The sequence below is a fragment of the Oncorhynchus mykiss genome, chromosome 12 (assembly GCF_013265735.2).
Source record: "Oncorhynchus mykiss isolate Arlee chromosome 12, USDA_OmykA_1.1, whole genome shotgun sequence".
NCBI lineage: Eukaryota > Metazoa > Chordata > Actinopteri > Salmoniformes > Salmonidae > Oncorhynchus > Oncorhynchus mykiss.
The window spans coordinates 31449024-31473495 of NC_048576.1; the positions used below are offsets into that span (position 1 = coordinate 31449024).

At 45.1% G+C, this 24472-nt stretch overlaps 1 protein-coding gene across 1 annotated transcript in view; it reads left to right on the top strand.

Moving 5' to 3' along the window:
- LOC110537445 (nuclear receptor-interacting protein 1) overlaps positions 1-23976 on the top strand; it is a 59037-nt gene extending 35061 nt beyond the window's left edge. Inside the window, exon 2 of the mRNA XM_021623497.2 lies at positions 17325-23976. Coding sequence (XP_021479172.2) covers positions 17794-21648 — 3855 coding nt within the window. The 5' untranslated portion in view covers positions 17325-17793 and the 3' untranslated portion in view covers positions 21649-23976. The remainder of the gene's footprint in view (positions 1-17324) is intronic.
- The last annotated feature ends 496 nt before the right edge of the window (positions 23977-24472 follow it).

A 24472-nucleotide genomic window follows, 5' to 3' on the forward strand; every position in this document is an offset into this window, starting at 1 on the left:
GGCTGTGGACTTTAATGCAGGAAAACTTAAATCCGTTTTACATCATTTCTACCAGCGTGCCACATGTGCAACCAGACGGGAAAAAAACTCTAGACCACCTATACTCCACACATAGAGACGCGTACAGGCTCTCCCTTGCCTTCCATTTGGCTAATCTGACCTTAATTCCATCCTCCTGATTCCTGATTACAAGCAAAAACTCAAGCATGAACTACCAGTGACACGCTCAATACGGAAGTGGTCTGATGCCACGGATGCTAAGCTACAGGACTGTTTTGCTAGCACAGACTGGAATACGTTCCGGGATTCATCCGATGGCATTGAGGAGTATACCACATAAATCACTAGCTTCATCAATAAGTGCATCTACGACTTCGTCCCCACAGTGACCGTACTACGTACACTACCATTAAAAAGTTTGGGGCCACTTAGAAATGTTGTTGTTATTGAAAGAAAATCACATTTTTGTCCATTAAAATAACATCAAATTGATCAGAAATACAGTGTAGACATTGTTAATGTCGTAAATGACTATTGTAGCTGGAAACGGCAGATTTTTTTATGGAATATCTACATAGGCGTACAGAGGCCCATTATCAGCAACCATCACTCCTGTGTTCCAATGGCACGGTGTGTTAGCTAATCCAATTTTATCATTTTAAAAGACTAATTGATGATTAGAAAACACTTTTGCAATTGTGTTAGCACAGCTGAAAACTGTTGTGCTCATTAAAGAAGCAATAAAACTGTCCTTCTTTAGACTAGCTGAGTATCTGGAGCATCAGCATTTGTGTGTTTGATTACATGATCAAAACGGCCAGTAACAAAGAACTTTCTTCTGAAACTCATCAGTCTATTCTTGTTTTGAGAAATGAAGGCTATTCCATGTGAGAAATTGGCAAGAAACTGAAGATCTCGTACAACGCTGTGTACTACTCACTTCACAGAAGAGCGCAAACTGGCTCTAACCAGAATAGAAAGAGGAGTGGGAGGCCCCGGTGCACAACTGAGCAAGAGGACAAGTACATAAGAATGTCTAGTTTGAGAAACAGACGCCTCACAAGTCCTCAACTGGCAGCTTCATTAAATAGTACTCGCAAAACACCAGTCTCAACATCAACAGTAAAGAGGCGACTCCAGGATGCTGGGCTTTTCGCTACAGTCACGAGTTTCAAGATATGAATTATGAAGTAGATTGTTTTAGTTTTTTGGCACCTGCTCCCTGAAAGGTCTGTGCACGGACCTAATCGCTAGTTGAGTCATACCAAAGACTTGAGAAATGGGATCCGATGCCTCTACTTGGCACTCAGCATTAAGGAGATGGATTGATTGTAAGGCCCTACTTACATATAGCTGCCTCACTCTACAGAAACAGTAGATAGGCTCCTGCCCTATGGGCCATTCTGGTTCGGACAAGGCTACTTAGACAAGAAGATGGAAACAAATCTTTGGTAACACTTGGTGTATATAGTCCCCAATAGATGTTTTATAGATGTTTAACTAGTTAACTTAACAAATGCTGCTACTTTTCAAACTAGCTAAACATGCTGAAACCGAACCACAAACAACCTCCCCCATCTCAGTCAGTCTCACTTGTTCGATTTAGATATTTTTTGTTGTTGATAAAACAGAAAACAATTTAGAGAAAACAATCAATAAGGAGCAATGGTGGTTGGCCAGGGCATAAATCTTGCTGCTTCCTGTTTGGCAGGCAGTACTCATTGTATAATTTCTGCTGATTATTTATTCCATTACTAAAAACAGATGTATTGGGAGATGATGAGATATCCAATTAGGGGCTGTTTGTCAGCCATTTGATATCTGGTGTACTTCGAGACACAATGTTAAGTCCTCTATCTCGCTGTCTGTCTGTCTCTCTGTCTGTCTGGTGGGGCTTCCTCAGAACTTCTCTACCAGCATGGCTGATTAGACAGATGGTTTAGTGTGGATAAATTGTGGGACAGCTACCATTAAATTTAGAACACCCTATGATTATCCTCAACCAAGGGAGAAAGCTTTGGGAAACTTGCTGTTCTTTCTTTCTTTCTTTCTTTCTTTCTTTCTTTCTTTCTTTCTTTCTTTCTTTCTTTCTTTCTTTCTTTCTTTCTTTCTTTCTTTCTTTCTTTCTTTCTTTCTAGACAAGTCTCCTTCTACCTCTCCTTTATCATTTCATCACATCTGCAGGCTATTGATAGAGAGGAGACATTGTCATTGACAAATCTCCCAGGGAGAGAGAGAAAGAGAGGGGGGGGGACTCTTTGAAATGTCAAACTCAGCCCCAGTGGAAAGGCTGTCAGTGAGCTCTGATAATGTCCAGTGTTAGTAAGAGAGAATGGCATAGGTGGTGGTTTGATATTAAACGTAATGTAACGCAAATAGTGACTTCAAAACCCTTCCTGACCCATTCCTCCTCCTTCTCACGTTAGAGGTCAGACACACCGAGAAAACTGACGGCCGATAGGTACTTAGCACAGTAGGAAGCCTTCTTTCAATTGCTAGAACAAAAGACGTACCTGCTGCGTACCGCCCTGATACCGATGAACCTTCCATTTCTACTTGTAAAATTGGCCTGCACGTCAGTGGCCGACAACTTGACTTTGAGCCAATCAAAGAGCACAAACCTCCACGAGGGGTGGCCGACCGGAGTGACGAGAAAAAGTACAAAAAGAGGCTGTAATCCACCCCCTTTTCATCATAATTGTTCTAACTAAAACAATAAACCTGCATAATACATCTTACTTTTCTAGACCACGTTTTTAAACAAACATTACAATAATTCACTGTGGTAATTTAATGATAATTCTTCTTCCGGTGTTCTCTGCATTGTGCATCACATAAAGAGTGAAGAAATACACGATACAAATCAATACATAATAGTAAATAAGGTTATCCAAACAATAATTATATCCCTAGAGAAGTAAAATAATATACATACATATGCATACATACATACACTACCGTTCACAAGTTTGGGGTCTCTTAGAAACGTCCTTGTTTTTTAAAGAAAAACACATTTTTTGTCTATTAAAATAACATAAAATGTATCAGAAATAGGGTGTAGATATTGTTAATGTTGTAAATGACTATTGTAGCTGGAAAATGATTATTTTTAATGGAATATCTACATGGGCGTACGGAGGCCCATTATCAGCAACCATCACTCCTGTGTTCCAATGGCACGTTGTGTTAGCTAATCGAAGTTGATCATTTTAAAAGGCTGATTGATCATTAGAAAACCCCTTTGCAATTATGTTAGCACAGCTAAAAACTGTTGTCCTGATTAAAGAATAGCAATAAAACTGGCCTTCTTTAGACTAGTTGAGTATCTGGAGCATCAGCATTTGTGGGTTCGATTACAGACTCAAAATGGCCAGAAACAAAGAACTCTCTTCTGAAACCCGTCAGTCTATTGTTTTGAGAAATGAAGGCTATTCCATGCGAGAAATTGCCAAGAAACTGAAGATCCCATACAACGTGTACTACTCCCTTCACAGAACAGCGCAAACTGTCTCTAACTAGAATAGAAAGAGGAGAGGGAGGCCCCGGTGCACAACTGAGCAAGAGGACAAGTACATTAGAATGTCTAGTTTGAGAAACAGACGTCTCACAAGTCCTCAACTGGCAGCTTCATTAAATAGTACCCATGTAAAACACCAGTCTCAACGTCAACAGTGAACTTTTGAATGGTTGTGTACATACATACATACAGTGCCTTGCGAAAGTATTCGGCCCCCTTGAACTTTGCGACCTTTTGCCACATTTCAGGCTTCAAACATAAAGATATAAAACTGTATTTTTTTGTGATGAATCAACAACAAGTGGGACACAATCATGAAGTGGAACGACATTTATTGGATATTTCAAACTTTTTTAACAAATCAAAAACTGAAAAATTGGGCGTGCAAAATTATTCAGCCCCTTTACTTTCAGTGCCGCAAACTCTCTCCAGAAGTTCAGTGAGGATCTCTGAATGATCCAATGTTGACCTAAATGACTAATGATGATAAATACAATCCACCTGTGTGTAATCAAGTCTCCGTATAAATGCACCTGCACTGTGATAGTCTCAGAGGTCCGTCAAAAGCGCAGAGAGCATCATGAAGAACAAGGAACACACCAGGCAGGTTCGAGATACTGTTGTGAAGAAGTTTAAAGCCGGATTTGGATACAAAAAGATTTCCCAAGCTTTAAACATCCCAAGGAGCACTGTGCAAGCGATAATATTGAAATGGAAGGAGTATCAGACCACTGCAAATCTACCAAGACCTGGCCGTCCCTCTAAACGTTCAGCTCATACAAGGAGAAGACTGATCAGAGATGCAGCCAAGAGGCCCATGATCACTCTGGATGAACTGCAGAGATCTACAGCTGAGGTGGGAGACTCTGTCCATAGGACAACAATCAGTCGTATATTGCACAAATCTGGCCTTTATGGAAGAGTGGCAAGAAGAACGCCATTTCTTAAAGATATCCATAAAAAGTGTTGTTTAAAGTTTGCCACAAGCCACCTGGGAGACACACCAAACATGTGGAAGAAGGTGCTCTGGTCAGATGAAATCAAAATGGAACTTTTTGGCAACAATGCAAAACGTTATGTTTGGCGTAAAAGCAACACAGCTCATCACCCTGAACACACCATCCCCACTGTCAAACATGGTGGTGGCAGCATCATGGTTTGGGCCTGCTTTTCTTCAGCAGGGACAGGGAAGATGGTTAAAATTGATGGGAAGATGGATGGAGCCAAATACAGGACCATTCTGGAAGAAAACCTGATGGAGTCTGCAAAAGACCTGAGACTGGGACGGAGATTTGTCTTCCATCAAGACAATGATCCAAAACATAAAGCAAAATCTACAATGGAATGGTTCAAAAATAAACATATCCAGGTGTTAGAATGGCCAAGTCAAAGTCCAGACCTGAATCCAATCGAGAATCTGTGGAAAGAACTGAAAACTGCTGTTCACAAATGCTCTCCATCCAACCTCACTGAGCTCGAGCTGTTTTGCAAGGAGGAATGGGAAAAAATGTCAGTCTCTCGATGTGCAAAACTGATAGAGACATACCCCAAGCGACTTACAGCTGTAATCGCAGCAAAAGGTGGCGCTTCAAAGTATTAACTTAAGGGGGCTGAATAATTTTGCACGCCCAATTTTTCAGTTTTTGATTTGTTAAAAAAGTTTGAAATATCCAATAAATGTCGTTCCACTTCATGATTGTGTCCCACTTGTTGTTGATTCTTCACAAAAAAATACAGTTTTATATCTTTATGTTTGAAGCCTGAAATGTGGCAAAAGGTCGCAAAGTTCAAGGGGGCCGAATACTTTCGCAAGGCACTGTACGTACGTAACATGACATAACATATACAGATAAATAAATACTGATAAAGGAAACACATATAATTGTATGTGTGGGGTACAGAAATAAGGTAGTCATTAAAAAACAAACATTTTAAACAGTATTATTGTACACAGATTAAGTCCATGCAACTTATTATGTGACTTGTTAAACACATTTCTACTACTGAATTTATTTAGCCTTGCCTTAACAAAGGGGTTGAGTACTTATTGACTATAAATTTCAGCTTTTCATTTTTAATTAATTTGTACAAATTTCAAAAACATAATTCCACATTGACATTATGGGGTATTGTCTATAGGCCAGTGACAGAAACATTTATATTTAATCCATTTGAAATTCAGGCTGTAACACAACATAATTTGGAAAAAGTCAAGGGGTGTGAATACTTTCTGAAAGCACTGTATGTCCTCCATTGCCTCCATTGCCTCCCTCGATCCCTCTCTCTCCCCTGCTCTCTCCGGCTCTGCTGTGCTAGGCTGTATGTGTGTGTCTGTGTGCGTATGTTTGAGGGTGACAGCTGCCTAATTGGGCATTCTCCCCTTGTTGGAGCGGCTGCCTCTCTTCTCTCCTCCAGCCTGGGCCGGGGCTGCTGACGAATGGCAGCGGATTACAGATGAGGACACGGTGACCCCCCCGACCTTGCCGCACTGTTGCGCGGGAGGGAGGAGGTTTAGGAAAGGAGAAGGGGCGTGGGGTGGGGGGGAGGAGCGAACTGCATCGGGTCACCGGAGTATGAGGACAGGGGAAGGTGGGGACTGCCAGGTGGCTGCGTGGCTGATGACAGAGTGTCACATGACAGGGGCCCCATGTCAGTATGTCAAGGGCACAAGCCTTGTGGCACGAACACTGCGGCATTTTCCCCTTCTTTTATTTATTTATTCACACTCTGGTTGGGGTATTGGTCAGTTGGGCAGCAGCAGCAGTAGCACAGACGATGGCAGATCCCTGAGTGTGAAGAATTTAAATTTCTACCCCTACTCCCTTCCATCCCCTTCCCCTCCGCCCCACCCCCCTGCTATGCGTGTTAGACTACCAAGGTGAGGTTGCGTCCTCTTGTTAAGAGCGATTAATGGCACTCGTTATGTACATAATGAAATATCCCTGCTGATGCGTAGGGTGGCGTTCTTCTCTCCTATCTGTGCTCCACGGCTGGCCTGTCTCTGTGTGCACACACACTGGGACCGAGGACGCACTGCTCCTACCTCCACGTAGAGAGACAGACAGACACACTAGAGGAACTGTTTGATACTGTGGAGACAGATAAAGAGACAGAGAATGAGACCCCCCTCATAAACCATCTCTGTCAATTCATGGTTGTCGAGTTTGTGCCCTTCATTTGAAATGTACACAACACCATGAAGCAGTGTTCATGAAGTGTGTTCAGAGAAAGAGAGATAAAGAGGCATGGTTTGCCAAAGGTTCCATTTTGACTGTAGGTGTAAATTTAGCTCTAATCGTGTTGTGCTGCGAGTTATTTTATAACTGTTCTCCTGCTGCAGCTTTTTTATGCTGACCTCGTTTTAGTAGGGCCAGACACTTCTGGGTTGTTATAGGTTTTATTTTGACCTCATTGTGTGAGTGGATGAGTGTGTGAGTGTGTGTGTGTATTTGTGTTTGTGTGTGTATGTGTGGCTGTGCTATTCAGTGCCTGAGTCAAGCTGTGCGAGCTCTTTAATCCCACGGCCCGGTGCACGTAGGCCTGATTAGTGGCAGCAGCTATCTGTGCAGAAGACAGCACGCTCTCCTTTAGCGTTTGGTCAGGTCTGGGGCACAGGGGGATGTCAAGTCATGAGAAAGGTGAGCGAGGAAGGAGAAAGAGAGAGGACGAACAGAGGGAGGGAAGGAGAGAGAGAAGAAGGAGAAGAGGGATGAGAATGAGGGAGGGTAGGGCAGTATAGGGCCTGATTAATATTCTGCAGAGCGCTCCTGCCAGTAGAGCACATTGATTACTACACTTTACCTGTATCAGCCTTCACAGCTAAGGATGACATGGTAGGGGAGAATTATGTGTGTCTGTGTTCACCTCACAATCAGAGAAGACTTGTGTTAGCTAGCCTACAGTGCATTGCTTAGGATAGCATTCACTACAGACTGCTACTGAATTATTAATTTTCTATTCACTTCCTGAATTAAAACGGAAATGAGCCCTAACCCTGATCAGGGCCGTATGGAAGGGTGTGTAGCTACTAGCTAGCTAGCAGAAGTACTGTAGTATAATAGCACTGAAGTGTATGTGGTTTAGCTCAAGCTGTAGCACAAGCAGGGCCGGCGTTGTTGGCTGGCCTTAGGGGGCCTGGCCCGCAGTACCGTACCTCCTTGCCCGTCCAAATAAAATATTTAAATATTTATCATTTATTTGACTGAGATGCTCTCCAACAGAAGGATTCATCAATCTCAGTTAAAGCATCCGATTGAGCGAAACAGCTCCCCTCTATGGGAATAATATGCAGACCTAAGCTTGTCGCCTGCCTTCGCCCCTTTGGGACAAATACTCTTATTGTTGGGGCGGAGACATGAGCATCTCGTCATTATATACAGATCTTTGGTTCCAGCCTCTTGGAAAGGAAAGTTTGCTCGTGCACAGTGCACTGTCGGGATGCTAGATTGTCCTAAAGTAAATTGATATTTGGCCAAAATTATATAATTACTCCTGTCTAAATGAAATCATTCAAAATACTTCATCAAGGAGCATGACTTAGCCACAGAGGATCATTAGCTTCTTTAAAAATGTTTTGCTGTGGATCGTTTCAAATCACAAGTGTGTTTGGGAAGCCCGCAATTTGGGTAGTGCATGTGGTAATAGGTCTAGCTGATTGAGGTGCGGCTGTCAGTGAAAAGCATATAAAATATGTGTGAAGATAATGTGTCTTGAGTGTAATTTAAAATGTTGCATCTAGAAGAAGGGTGTGTGGTGAAGATATGGTGTCTCTCTCCAGAATGCATGCGTATGTAGGAAAGTGCCCATTTGGCAATGTCTGATTCTGATTGTCTTAACTCACCACGTACACCACACATTTTTTCTTCGCCTCATACAAGTCAACGAAGTCAGTTTTTTAGCATCCACTGCGAATGATAGTTCCACAGCATTTGAATCTTTCCAACACTTCTAGCCTCGATGATCACCAAGCCGGGTGAAAGAGCAAAATATCATGATCTGATATGATCACATATCCAGTGGAAATGCCATAAAAAACAGCTTTCTGTCCTGAGCTCAGGGGCCAGGACATTTTCAGGGCCCAGAATAGGCTAGTTGATACAATGTTATAAGTTCGCAAGAGACAGCATCAGGCCGGACCAAGTGATGATTTGATACAATGTTGCACTTCACTAGCAGTAGCTCAAGTCAAGACAGATAAAAGAGAGGCAGACAGGTAGAATAAAGAGATGAATGTGATTGAAAGAACCAGAATTTTCATCAGGATATTTTCTACTGTTTTTATTCATCAGCTTTAGCCTATGTATTTTACTTAGTTGACGATGAACGTTATAGGCTTACTGCTGCGTCTCTGACTTCTATGCTCTCATTTCTTTAGCCTCTAATGGATCACAGTGTATCAGTTTGTCCATATGGCAGAGGCTAGTGCTCTCAGCATACAGTGCCTTGCGAAAGTATTCGGCCCCCTTGAACTTTGCGACCTTTTGCCACATTTCAGGCTTCAAACATAAAGATATAAAACTGTATTTTTTTGTGAAGAATCAACAACAAGTGGGACACAATCATGAAGTGGAACGACATTTATTGGATATTTCAAACTTTTTTAACAAATCAAAAACTGAAAAATTGGGCGTGCAAAATTTGGGCGTGCAAAAAAAACTCACAAGCTGCCTATGGTGCACACAAAGGAGGTCCTGTGAAAAAACGTGCCCCCCTATGGAATTCAAAGGCCCATCCAACTGATTCGTTCTGGCACCGGGTCTGAGCACAAGGAGTACTGGATCTAGCTTAGAGCTCCAGGGGTATGTGTAGTCCTAATCGTGTTGAGGTGTCCTGGGATGTTTATTGGCATATGTTGGCTTCTGGCTTGACAACTAGATTGGTGCTGCTGCTGTGCTGCCTGCCTGCTCGAAAATGTCTTCCAAAAGGTAATGCATAATTGTGGTTTCCTTTAGTGGGTTAAGTGCACTGTTTAATTGTGTTTAATTGTGTGACTCTGAATGAGATGATGAGATGATGTTCTTAGTTGTATCAAGAAACAGAAAAAGTAGAGTGGTGGAAAGAGAAATGATATAGCCCATTGTACCCAAATCATGCCCCACCCTGCCATTCCCAGAGCTCACTGTGGGCAGAAACATTAGAATGATTGAAAGACTCCTGGCGAAGTAGGTCACTGGAGGCATTGTGAATTGTGGAACGATGGGCGAGAATGCAAAGATGTTCCCTCTTTTTTTGTCACTTAGTCCTCTGTCACAGGATGGCTTTCCTATTCACAAAGCATCCCATAATTACTCATCTTATAATCAGCAGATTACTCCTTTAAACTAATAAAGACCTATCCTGCTGACTCCCACAGAGAGAGAGAGGGAGCTGTTTAGGATAGAAGCCAAGGATATTATGGAATTTGTTCATTAAAGGCCAGGGTTTTTTAGCATGGTTTAGTAGCCAATGTTCTGGGCAGCAGCAGCAGCCTGACACAGGGAGGGACAGATGATTTCAATGGGAAAGTGGCCTATTTACCTCAGCCATTATCATCATGATCGCCAGCCCAGTGGTCTGGTTCAATACATTCAAAGGGCTTCTAGATGACTAGATGTGTCCTTTGGCTTCATGGCCCTGGGCTAATCAGCTGTTCTGGCTTCCAGTTCCTCCAACCTCAATCACCCTCAGCTGAGGCCGCTTCCCATGGAAAATGGCTTGTTGCTTTGGGGTGGGGATTTTTTTGTGCGTACTTTGAATAGACAATGTTAGCGTAAGATTAGCATGGAGGCCCAATAGGAATGAATTGGTATAGATTGGTAGCGGCCACAGCTCATTAAGATATGGGAATGTGTGCGTGTGTGTTTTAATCAACACACTAATTCCCCAGCCCTCTCTCTCTCAGGAAATTGCCCTTGGGTGGGTCTTCCACCGCCACACAAATATTTACTATGGACACAAACATTTTGATAGCCTTGCTGTTCTATTGTGGACCCAGGGCCATGCAGGCCATCCATGCAGGCCAGGGTACAGTGGGGAAAGAGTGATATCATCCAGGGTCATCTGGATTTGGCTGTGTCCTCCCCTCTGATCATCCTGCCAGTCTGCTAGGCTCTGAATCGCTAAGATGACTCATCAATGTGCATGAATTATTTTCTGTTGTCCCACTGAGAACTCTTTGTACTGATGTGTACAGAAGTTAAACCTCCCTCTCCTCTCGTCAAGGCCTGACACTGACATAGGCCAGGAACTGTAACTGGGGAACTCTGTTCGCTTCATGTTTAGTCAGACAGTGATGTTAGTGTTAGGTCATCACGCAATGTTCATATTCACATGTTAGACTGGGGAGTACGGCTGTTTCAACAGGATGGTGTGTGTTTAGAGTGTGGACGAAGTACATCTTTGTGGTTTTGAGTCCCACGGTAATGTGGGACTCAAACATTGTTTGAGCTACAGATTGCTAGGTTGTTGCATTGGATTTCTCTATGTCTTCTAGAGGTCGACCGATTATGATTTTTTTAACGCCGATACCGATTAGTGGAGGCCCAAAAAAGCTGATACCGATTAATAGGCTGATTTTATTTATTTATTTGTAATAATGACAATTACAACAATACTGAATGAACACTTGTTTTAACTTAATATAATACATCAATAAAATCCATTTAGCCTCAAATAAATAATGAAACATGTTCAATTTGATTTAAATAATGCAAAAACAAAGTGTTGGAGAAGTAAAAGTGCAATATGTGCCATGTAAGGAAGCTAACGTTTAAGTTCCTTGCTCAGAACATGAGAACATATGAAAGCTGGTGGTTCCTTTTAACATGAGTCTTCAATATTCCCAGGTAAGAAGTTTTAGGTTGTAGTTATTATAGGAATTATAGGACTATTTCCCTCTATACCATTTGTATTTCATTAACCTTTGACTATTGGATGTTCTTATAGGCACTTTAGTATTCCCAGTGTAACAGTATAGCTTCCGTCCCTCTCCTCCCTGGGCTCGAACCAAGAACACAACGACAACAGCCACCCTTGAAGCAGCGTTACCCATGCAAAGCAAGTGGTGTTTGAAACGCTATTTGCGCGCGCTAACTAGCTAGCCTTTTCACTTCGGTTACACCAGCCTCATCTCGGGAGTTGATAGGCTTGAAGTCATAAACAGCGCAATGCTTGACACACAACAAAGAGCTGCTGGCAAAACATACGAAAGTGCTGTTTGAATGAATGTTTACACGCCTGCTTCTGCCTACCACCGCTCAGTCAGATACTTAGATACTTGTATGCTCAGTCAGATTATATGCAACGCAGGACACGCTAGATAATATCTAGTAATATCATCAACCATGTGTAGTTAACTAAAGATTATGATTGATTGATTTTTTTTTTTATAAGATAAGTTTAATGCTAGCTTGCAACTTACCTTGGCTTACTGCATTCGCATAACAGGCAGTCTCCTTGTGGAGTGCAACGGTCGTTATTGCGTTGGACTAGTTAACTGTAAGGTTGCAAGATTGAATACCCCGAACTGACAAGGTGAAAATCTGTCGTTCTGCCCCTGAACGAGGCAGTTAACCCACCGTTCCTGAAAATAAGAATGTGTTCTTAACTGACTTGCCTAGTTAAATAAAGATTAAATAAAGGTGTAGAAAAATATATATATTGGCAAAATCGGTGTCCAAAAATACCGATTTCCGATTGTTATGAAAACTTGAAATCGGCCCTAATTAATCGGCCATTCCGATTAATCGGTCGACCGCTAATGTCTTCTGCATCTGCTTATACAAACCATTTGCTAGAGCGGTGTTTGTGAGCTAGGGCGGAAACAGAAACAGTTATTCTCACATAAATGTCTGTAAAGTCTGAGCTAATTGAGATTCAAACTATTATGACCTCACTGTGAAAAACTTGAGACTCTCAGGAACACATGTTTTGCTTCTATGACTATGACACTCACAAGCCACACAAGTCGTTAGAAGGGAAGAGATTCTTCTACATAGAAGATCATAGGAAATCATTGTGTCTATAATACTCTAATAAGCTCACATAGTTGCTGTCACAAACTATAAACTTCACACAGTTGTCACTAACTATATTATATATTAATTACACACTGGGCAAACAAATTATATAGTTACAGCATTCTTTTTAAATACATTTTTTATCATGTTTTTGCTATGTGGACCTTATTTGTTTATTGACATTTGTCAATAAATCTCATGAATGCAACTGTTTTGTGTCAAATAGTTTTGTCTTCTACTTGTAGCTCTGGTTGTCCTTAAAAGAAAATGGTAAAACTCTTCCATGTGATGCAAGCAGATTAATAAAAGTGAATTTCAATGTTTTCACTGTGGGAGGCCTGGGACCAATGGAGTTCCTTTTTTCTTTAGTGTGTGTGCGTGTGTGTGCGTGTGTGTGTGTGTGTGTGTGTGTGTATGTGTGAGAGAGTGAGAGTGAGAGGGAGTGTGTGCACTATGCATGAGTTGTTTGGTCAATGTGGCCTTAGAATTGGGTCAGAGTGCCCTAGTTCTTGTGTGTGTGTGTGTGTGTGTGTGTGTCCGTGTGCGTGCGTGCGTGTTTTCCTTGTTACTTGGTCCTGATTTACTTATCTCTAACATAGTCTTTGGTTGTGGTCTCACGCTGTTCAGTAGCATGTTATTCTCTTGTTTACCTCTGCCAAGGTTAGACAGAGCTTTTAATTTGACTTTCCCACTGTGTGTAAGTTCACTTGTGTTCCCAGTTTGAACAATTGCATTTGGTCAGGTTGGCTTTTTGTCTTATTTAATCATGTCAGGCCCGGGCCATATTGAATTTACAAATGGCCGTCACGCTGCATGTGTAAGTGAGGTACCCTGTTGAGTATGTGCAGCAGGTTGGCCTGCAGATTACATGATATAATAGTGTTTAGGCATCGTCTCTCCTTTTAAATTCCTTTAACCTTGACTCCCCTTTAATGCAGGGAGAACACATCTGCCAGGCTAGTGTCAGACGTTAGTGATACACACCGCTCGGGCTGCATTGTCACTTTTTATTAACGCCCAGAGCTTTGCATGGACACCAGCTGTTGCGTCAAGTGGAAAGCCTGGGCGGTGTGAATGACCTTGACTTTAACTGCCTGCTCCTGTGGCTCTTCCCCTTTTTAATTCTTTTGTTTTGACTCATACATTTTAAATGGCTTAAATGGATTACCATTCCTGACAATGAAGGTCATTTAGGAAACTCTCATTTTGAGGAGGGTGGGGAGGGGGATGAGTGAGGGGGATTGAAGGTCAGACTTGGATATCTAATCCCTGACATCTGCATCGGGTCGTATTCATTCCAGTTTTCTGGTTATTCCACAGATGAAATGGCTGATGTGCACTGACCTTCCTGTTCCTAGTGCTTCTAGAGAAACGGAGGAGAGGAGAGGAGAGGAGAGGAGAGGAGAGGAGAGGAGAGGAGAGGAGAGGAGAGGAGAGGAGAGGAGAGGAGAGGAGAGGAGAGGAGAGGAGAGGAGAGGAGAGAGCAGTACAGGGGAGGAGAAAGGAGGAGAGGAAAGCAGAAAGTAGAGGAGGAGAGCGACCAGTCAGTCGGGGGGATGATAAAGCTCTCGTCTCCATAGCTATCTTCCCTTTCGCCCATGGCCACTGTAGTAAAAATCACTTTAGAATGCGTTTAGGTGTCATTGCGTGACATTGTCAAAGATAATGGATAATCACCACGGTAACTGGAGTCGGTGGAGGGTGGCTCATTGGCCCTCTGGTGTCTCACCATGGAGATGGGGAGAGGGGTCATGTTTTGGGGGCCAGGAATGATATGACATGTTAACAGATGCGTAAGGTCATTTTCAATATATACACCAGGCGAGATAATGTAATAGTAATACACACGCCGTATCGCCTGTGCTGCTGAAAGCAGAGGGGGGTCTGGGCTTTAGGGGCTAGGCTTAGATGACAGGCTCCATATATTAAGGTCATTTATTTGTTCACAGTGCACAGTGCTGCCCCTGCAATTCCAGGCCTTTTTTTTTTTTACCTCTGTCATGGCTGCTGTCAAGGGCCCTGTCCTTCACAGTTCCCACCAACCCCACCTATCCACAGACAGAACAGGGCACCTACCTACACTTAGATTTACGTTATGAACACAGTCCACTTTAGGGTCCTTGTAACCCTTTATTACATTTTATTTCCAGTTGATTATTATATTTTGATGGGTTATAGACAAGCTCAATTTTAAGCCTAAAATACCTTGCCACCAGCCGAGAATATATCCGGTTTTGAACATGCTGAAAGTATGTAGGCCAGAATGCCAGTTCATTTTCAGGGTCTTTCACATTTGTAGAATTTTTTCCATGGTTTGAGTCTCAAGCACACACACACACACTGTCTCGACAACTAATCTTGTGCTGACACACAATTCAGTCCCATTCAAAATACCATTTTCCCTAACCCCTAGACCTAACTCTAACCCTAACCTGAACCGGAAAACCTAACCTTAACCTAAACCTATCCCTAGCTCCTAATCCTAACTCTAAAACTAACCCTAGCTCCTAAACCTAATTCTAACCCTAATGCTAATTCTAACCTTAACCCTAAACCCCCAAGAAATTGCATTTGACCTTGCGGGGAATATTAAAATGTCCCCAGTTGGTCAAATGTTTATTTGTTTACTTTTCCAGTATAGTTAAACCCTGCCACATATACACACACATACACACAGGTCTCTAACTAAGTGACTATGTTAACTTGACAGTACACATGTATTTAAGTGTTTACTGCTCCTACCAAAAGCATTCATTGTGTTCCTTTTTTAATTGAGTTAAGCCCTCGGGTCGGCCAGCATGGCGGGAAAATAGACCTAATCCTGCCATCTAAGATTAGCAGGACAGCAGACGTCAGATGGTCTGTCGCTCCAGTCCAGGGGGTGAGCAGGTTGGCTTTTGTTGTGGTCAGATTTGGGTCAACAGCATAAAGCTGGCCTTGAACTGTAATCGACGCTGATTGGCCAATCTCAATTAAGTCATTTCTGATCTTGGCCATTCGTGTTCCTTGGCCAGACGTGTTCCCAGACGTTTTTCCTTAAATCCTTGAGTTACAGGCTGGGGTTCCTTTGCTTTTCTTGTTCCACCCTAGTATTTAATTGCAGGCTGTCGGTTGGGCTAGCTGATCAACTGTTATCCCACAACTAATTCCCAATTATTTTCAAGGTTGCACTTTGGTGGACTTTATAGTTGTGCCAACCTGTGGACCTGGGCCATCCCATGAGATGGATTTCACTCAGATTATAGACAGCCTACTGTGCTGTTGTTGATCCTAGCTGCTTCATTACGCATATTAATAAATAGGTTAGACTGATTGCATCATCACTGACCTCCAGTCATTATGATGGGCTATACTGTCCTGTACCACGGTTAGTCTGCATCATCACTGACCTCCATAATTAAGGGATAAGGCTAAATCCTATCTGTCCTTTCGTTGCGACCCATATTATTTAGGTTAGACAGCATTATCTATGACCTTCATCAAAATCAAGGGCCTCATTGTAATCAAGAGGTTCACTATACTGACTCCTGTCGTTGTGACCCTGTATGTCGTCCATCCGGCGAGTCACACCGAAGGTGGGGAGAGACGTTGGGAGTCAGGGAGAGACGTTGGGAGTCAGGCAGGCAAGCAGGAAGGCAGCTGAGGTGGCGGTAGAAGCTCTGTATTAATTAACCCTGATGGGCCACGGCTCTGACTGTGTGACGTGGCCCGTAACCATGGAGACCAGCCTGACAGGGTTCACACTGCGGGTCTCTTAGGACATTGCCATGTCAACTGACAACAGTGGTCCGTCGCCTGAGTGTCAGTGTCTTGCCCTCCTGACAGTGGCACAGCCACAGTGTGACAGGTGCACCGGATCCACACACACACACACACACACACACACACAAACACACACAAATAAACAAACACAAAAACACACACACCTGGCAGCTCGACCGAGCCATATCCTGTCTCTTCTCTGTAGAGGCCAGTGTCAGTACTGAGGAAACCTGTGCTGGCTTTGTACATAATAACCGGGCTCATGTCAAGTCAATGCAGTTCTGGTTTTGTGGAATACCTTCAGCTCTCATGTCATTGACAATGATAGCTGAAGTGCGGGTCCATATCTTGTCCAGACAGGGATCAACTGAGGCAGGTGGTGATAAGGCCAGTGCTCTCCATAGGCACCAGGGCAGCCAGGACTTTACCCAGGTGGGAGAGCACTGAGCCACTATACCCTCTGCGGCACTGGTGTGTGCGTGTGCGTGTGCGTGTGTGTGTGTGTGTGTGTGTGTGTGAGAGAGAGTGAGAAAACGGAGGCAGGGTAGTGTGAGGTGCTCAAGTGCAGGAGGAGTGGTAGTAGGGAGGGAGGAGGGATAATCCACTCAAATGACAAGCTGTATAAGAAATGATTCACAGCTCTCACAGGCCCTTCACTTTTGAATGAAAGCACAGACGCATTGCAACGAGGGCCTTACAGCTTGAAGACCAATGTTTAGGTAGTGGTAGTGGGTTTGAATTTAAAAATGTGAATAAAATCTGACCCTAATCTACATTTGTCGTCATCGATTCAGTTGAAATAAAAAAAGACACAGGGATTAGGGGTTACCATGTGCAGTCAAATTGAAATGTTGCCAAGTAACAGGCATGGTGGACAAGGTGTTGAAATGAATGTGATGTAGTGCTGCAAGTCCCTGCTTCTCACGCTGTTACTCTCTCTCTCCCAATCTCTCACTTTCTCCCTCTTTCTCGCTCTCTCTTCCCTCTCTCTCTTTCTCTTCCCCCTCTCTCTCTCTATGTCTCTCTCTCTCTTCTCTCTGCTCACATAGGTCCCCCCTCTGAGATCAAGTGAGCGGAAAGGCACCACGGAGTGAACCGCCCTCAGGCTTCCTGACAGACAGACATCCGAAACATCCGCAACCACGGAATGCATCAAAATCACTGTGGTGGTGAAACCCGCTGACTCCTCGTTCCTCGCCGTTCGCTGCATAAGCTTGGACCCGGGCATTCTGGGAGCATTCTGAGGCACACAGGAATGCCAGTAACGGCTGGGTGAGAGCCCCTAAATGGCTCCGGTCATGGCCACAGTTTCTTTGTGTTAGTGTCATTTTCCACTTTGGAGAAGGGAATACTGTACATTGAGCCAGTGGAATCCAGAACCTGTAAAATACTCTAGAACCTGCCCATGTGCATCCTCACCTCTTATCAATATCTGGAAGTTCTGTACCTGATGACCTAGTGGACCTTGTTATTCCCAGTAGCAGTGCTGAACCATACGAGGGGATCCTAGTATTGAACATGACTCATGGGGAGGAGCCTGGCCCTGAGACACACACGGATTCAGCTGTTCTAACTTATCTGGAAGGTTTACTGATGCATCCCGTGGCGGCTGGGCCTGGGGCCACGGCAACCCGGAGATCGGAGGCTCCCCACGGGCACGGCAACCAGATGGAACAGGTCAACAAGGCGGCCCGGCCCTTCCAGCTGCCCAGCCACAGTCCTGCTATTGCCGCTGTTCAGAAGGCTGGCAATGGGAACAGTCCCACACTGCACCATGGGGCCTCCCAGAACCTGAAGAAGGCCCGGCTGCTCCGCTCAGGGCCCTGGAACGAGCCTGGGGCCCAGAGGCTAAGCTCCCCCCCTGTGGAGCTGAACGGCCAGGGAGGAGGAGGAGGCGGCCTGCAAAACGGGGCCCTGGAGGGCTCTCCTCACGCTGGGGAGAGCACACTGCTTGCCTCCCTACTCCAGTCATTCAGCTCCAGACTGCAGAGTGTGGCCATGTCGCAGCAGTCCACCAAACCCCCCAGCGAGCACTCCCCGTCCACCGATCCTCCTCCTCCTGCAGACAAGGAGCAGCTCCCCTGCTACGGAATGGCCTCCAGCCGCCTCAAGGGCTTGATGAGGAAGACCAAGCTGCAGAACCACAGCAGCACGCCTTACAGCCGGCGAGGCCACAGCCACGGCCACAGCCAGGAAAGGTCCTGTGAGTCCCCCCGCTCAGTGCAGAGCAGCACGCCTCCCTCCGCCCCCACTGTTGCTGCTGCTGCCACTGATGCTGTGTCCTGTGCTGAACGGCTCAAAGCTGTGGCCAACCTGGTGAAGATCCGCTCCAGCCCTGCCCCCTCTCCCAAGCCCAGTGTGGCCTGCAGTCAGCTGGCCCTTCTGCTGTCCAGTGAGGCCCACCTGCAGCAGTATTCCCGGGAGCACGCCCTCAAGGCCCAGCTCTCTGGACGCTCGGCCAGCGAGAGGCTGGCCGCCATGGCAACGCAACAGACCCAGGACAAGAGACCGCCCAGCACAGAAGATGCTCCGCCCACCAGCGCCACCACCACCACCCTAGACGTGCTAAGCTCCTTAACCTCCCAAAACGGGACAACGACAGCAACACTCCCCCGACTGGCACTAAACTCCAGCTCCAGCCAGCAGAGCCCCTCTTCTCTGCTGCCAGTCCACAGCTCACCACACCCAACCCCCCCTCCTCTGTCCCTCACCCCCAACACCCAGACCCAACCCCAACCCCAAACCCCCACTAGGGAGAAACGGGGATTTGATTCGCGCGCCACCAGGCCCCCCCAGACCTGCAGCAGCCTGCTCCTGCTGCTCCTCAACAACCACAACAACCAGAAACAGCTGACTAAGAACGGGCACCTTGAGGACGACTGCGGGGTCCTGCCTGCCAGCCGCAGCTCCTCAGTCACTTCTGACAGTGAGTGCTCTGTCCAGGAGAAAAGCCTGGCCAAGAGAGAGGAGAGCTGCAGCGATGCAGAGATCTCCTTCTCCAGCTGCTCGCCTATTGACCTCTCTATGAGGAGCAGGGCTAGCACCAGAGCTCCAGAGACCAGGCCTAAAGCCACCTCCTCCTCCACGTCTGCTTCTTCTTCTGCTGTTTTCTCCTCTGCCCCCACTGTCTTTTCCTCTTCCACTACCGCTTTCTCTTCCTCCTCTACTGTTCACTCCTCTTCCTCCACCACTTTCTGTTCCTCCTCGTCCTCGTCTCTAGACAAACTTACTGAGTCCCTTCTAAACAAGTGGAAGCCGGATCCCTCCGGGCCGAAGGTCACCCAGGTTAAGAAGGAGCTTGAAATGAGCCCAGACCTTAAATCCCAGCCCAAGGTCACTCTCATGCAGCTCCTTCTGGAGCGCAGGAATAACGACAAGGTAAACAAAATTGTGGTTAATCCAGATTTGCAGCATGACGCAACTCTGTCCAGTCTGTCACGGGTCCCACTTAAATCACTGGCCCCCTGGGAAGAAGTTAGGATACAGAGCCCTCTGGACAGACCAGGCCCAGCCCTTCCCATGTACTCTCTCAGCCGAGACCCCAGCAGCACCTCGTCCCCGTTCTCCTACCCCTCTCCCTATGTCCAGTCTAGCCCTCTGGATCTATGTAAGTCCAAACCCTTCCCTGTTGAGAAAGCTGCAACTGAGCCGGCGTTCAGCGCCAGCAAACTGTTACAGAACCTGGCCCAATGCGGCACCGCCTCACCCTCCCCGCCCATGGTTCCCAGCAAAGTACCCTGCCAGGATCTGGAGATGGGTGGTGGCAGGCCTCTGGCCCTGCTGGAGAGGCTCAACGCCCCCATCCAGAGGAACACAACATGTACCCCCCTCTCAGACGGGCCCTCAGGCAGCGGCACACCGTCGTTCAGCCGTTGGGGGGAAGTGTCGCCCCCAGCATCCCAGATCGAGAATCTTCTAGAACGTCGCACAGTGCTGCAGCTCCTGCTGGGAGCAGGTTCCTCCTCTACGTCCTCCGTGGCCTCAGCCACCCACAGAGACTGGTCTGGTGGGAGGGGCAGTGTGGAGACGGCGGCAGGGGGCTGCTATGAGAAGCCCCCTGGCACTTCTGTCATCTGTGACAACTCCAACGGGCCTACGGCAGCAGACGTCAAGGTCAAAACTGAACCGGGGGAGGAGGGCCTGGACCTGTTGTCCTCTGCTGTGTGTGAGGATGTGACGAGCCAAAAGAGACGGGGAGGAGGAGCAGTGTATAACTACAGGCATAACCCATTCTCTGAACCCCAACAGGACCTAAAAACAGAGCCCCGGCCCACAGAAGTCATTGCTAAATATGGCCTCCTGAGCCAGCTCTTAAAACAGCAGAGCGCTACCTACTACACCAGCGCTGCACAACTGCAAACAGATCGCCGGCCCAGCCCTGTCCATGTAAAGGAGGAGCAGAGAGACTACCACCACCAGGGGCCCAGCCCTAAAAAGATACGTCTCTGCACGGAGCTGGCTGAGAGCCTGAACAATGGCAGCCCTCAGCGGGCAGTGGTGGACAGTGGAGGCAGCTACAGCTACAGCAGCCTGGTTCACAGCCTGGTCCATAAGCAGATACAGGAGGAGCCTGACTACCACAAGGCCCTGAGGGGCCCTAAAGTGGAAGAGACCCCAGCCAGGAGCCCCAGCAGTGAAGCTCTCCTCCCTAGGGAGAGCCGGGGCTTCAATGTGCTCAAACAGCTGCTCTTGTCTGACAACTGTCTGAAGGAGCTGTCCCAGCATCCCCGGGGGGGACCCAGCCCCTCTGTCCTGCAGGCCAACGGTAAAGCCAATGGGAGCGTCCTTAACCTAAATCAGCCGGGCTACAATCACCACAACCTCCTCAACCTCCCTACCCTGCCCTGGCACCACCCCAACCCCCATAACTCCCTCAGTTCAGGGCCTCCCACCCACCTCAGACCGCAGCCAACAACCCCCCCAACAGGGGACAGCAGCCAACGCTCCCCCTGGGGGCGCCACACTGCCCTCCCACCCCACCAGGACTCGCCCAAACGGGACCCCACTCCAGTGAAACGGGAGCCGGAGAGTCCAGGGCAGTGGGCAGGTCGGGACCGGGAGGAGGAGGGCTCTGATTCGAGCCCAGACTCCCCCCGGCTGACCCGCTCCAACCCCATCCTATACTACATGTTGCAGAAAGGCAGCGCTCAGCTGAGGAGGGAGGGGAGGGACCAGGCAGAGGGGACCCAGGGGTCAGTGCCAAGGGGGGTGAGGGTGAAGGAGGAGCCGGGTACTAACAGCAATGATGCCTACAACCACAGACTGAGCTCCACCACCACCTCCACCCAGCACTCCTCCCTGTCCCCTCCCTACAACAACGACAAGCACAGTCACAAGAACTATAGGCTGAGTGACTCATCTGATAAATGGTAGTTTTATGAACGAATGACTTTTATGAACTAAAACATAAAAAAGACACAAGGGGGAAAAGATTGCAATGCTTCTTCTTTTTCTTCCTTTTTTACTGACTTGCCAAATTCATTTGTAGTTTAATGAGAAGAAGTAACAGCAAGTAATGCAGGAGTGAGGATTTTGAAAGAGAAGAACAGAGAAAATGAGTTCAAGGCATTCGTTTCATTATTGTATCATAATTCTAGATGGCTCAGGTTACAGGATGGGTGGTACGATATAGCTCTACTTCAACAGAATGTCAAATTATGTGCACCAAAATAATCGTCAAATTTGAACGTTGCCCACTGGTGATTTCCATACAGTATGTATTTCACATTCTCAAATGATTGAAAGAAGGCACCATTCATTTTACTCCAATGATTTGTGCCTGTATTGCACACATATCACTATTCTGTGTCCTCTTTGTTGCTACTCGTAAAACATTGATGAAGAACATTTCCAGCTACATTTATTATTGATGACTCCACAAATGTTAGCGCTCAGTTCACTGCATATTTATTTATTTTTTTAGATTAACAGAGAACATCACTTTTAGATCAGACTCTAAATAAAGTCATACCGGGGCAAGCACAGCAGTACATTAAAATGTACAAGTTAGAGACATTTTTAAAGGAAAACCTTGTGAACAATGTTAATCAAATCCACTAAAGGTACCTAGAGTTCCATTCTGTTTGAATGCTCTGTATTGGTTGCTACTGTAACTTCTCCTCAAGTGTGATTTAATTTTTTGATCATCAGTGAGTCAGCTGTCAACTGATAGACTGGGCTCATGTGGTCACAACGCATTGCATTTTGCTTTGATCTGGAATGAACTTGTTGAGGCTTCGTTTTGACAGTGCAAATGCAAGGTAACATTGTCTTAATAGATGGTAATACAACGGGTAATACAGCTATTACTAAATAGTAGTAGTAGAGGGTGTTTTAAAACCTTGCCGAGCCTACCTGTGGGGTATACAGGTTCGGCGCAACAGTTAAAAGACTGCAGTGTCTGCATTACTGTTACATTCCAAATGAATTCTAAATTAACACAGCTCTCTCACACATACTTCATCTTGATTTTGAAATATAAATTCATATTCTGAAATAAATAATACAGTCTCATTTGATATTGTACCCCTGAGTTTGCACTGTCAAAGTTTAGCTCTTGGTGACCTTAAAAATAATATGTTTATGGCATGTAATGAAAAACTGTCAGTGTTGTTATCCGTTGAGAATTTGACAGTTTGTGAAGCTTATTTTGTGTTTATTGATTCTCGTGCTTTATGGACACCATTTACTTTTTTTGCGGTTTCTTAGCTCATATTAAAATGTCTAAATATTTGCATGGAAATAAAGAGAAAACCGCAGGTACATTTGAAAGCAGCAGGACATGACGTGAACCTGCCACCCAAGAATCATTGAGATATTTTTGGTGTCTTTTGAGGGCTTATCTGATGTCTAGCTCCTTATTTTGATTGTACTGTTTCTGGTTTCAGTTTCACACACTGCTGTCATGCATTTAGTCTTACATGTGCTATTTTTTTATACATATACATATGAAGTACATATGAAGTAGATGTTTCTTCTATTATTAAAACATTTTCACAATGGTTAAACATATTTGTGTAAATAGTACTTTCATTATGAAAGATAACTATTTTGTATTGTTGAAGAAAAATATATGACCCTAGTTTTTAATGCCCTGAAAAATGTAAATATGAATTCAATGCCTATTAATGTACATACATACAAATGGCAGAGGATACTATGCCCGTTTTTTGTTTGGTTTGTTCTTTGCATGTGTCTATGTGGTAAATGATAATCTATCTTGCGCCGTGTTGTGTAATACTGTCTGACTCTCCTCACTGCTGCCTGTTGCATGCAGACGCATGGGAACTACCTGTGTATCCCTACTGGTGATGGGGCAAAATGTCAAGTCTTAAAATAGGTATTTTTATCACAGAGAGAGGGTCATTTAGAACATGAACAGTCCCTAAATAACCACAGACTGCTGAGCAAGTGGAGAAAATGTGTGAAAATAAAACGTGCATTGAATATTTTTGTGATTTTATTTTCTGTTACTGGTTGACGACAGAGCTCGGATGGACGGCGCTTGAGGGTTTTAGCGGATGAATGAAGTACAATCATCATTGTGCATCGTGCATCTGAAACATGCATTTGTAGAAAAAAAGATGTGTTTCGTTTTTCCATGTGACAACCTGAAACATTATTTCATTTTTTATGTTTGAATTTTTTTGGTGTTCATTTGCACTGATATCTCCAAAATAAAGTACTAAAATGCTTGACTGAGTTATGCTCCTGTTTCACCTTCCCTAACTATAATATGTTATTATATTACTACTGTATTTCATATTATTTATTTAATGGTTTATTCCTCACACATTGAATGGTTCTTATTTATTTGTTTTAAATTTCTCTATATTCCCACGCACATAAGGTCAGTGTCAGTGCGAGTCAGTTGCTGTTCAGTTTCCTCATTCATAGTCTATTCTGAGTAATGTGGACGTGATCTATTTTCTGAGTTCAGAGAACTTTGATTCTGAGTTCTTTGCCAGATCTTCACAAAGGCAGGAAAGGCATTGAAAAGAGTGAGGACGGGAGTGGAGGTCAGCAGATGTGCTGCATGCATCATGGTATACCCTTTGAAGCTGAATCCACATCACATTTCTTCCTCAGACTAAAATAGATCACATTATATTATCGCCATAAAACCTGAAATCCTGTTTTCAGACATTTCATGAAGCAGCAGCTCTGCTCAGAGACAGAAAACAGCCCTTAGTGAAAG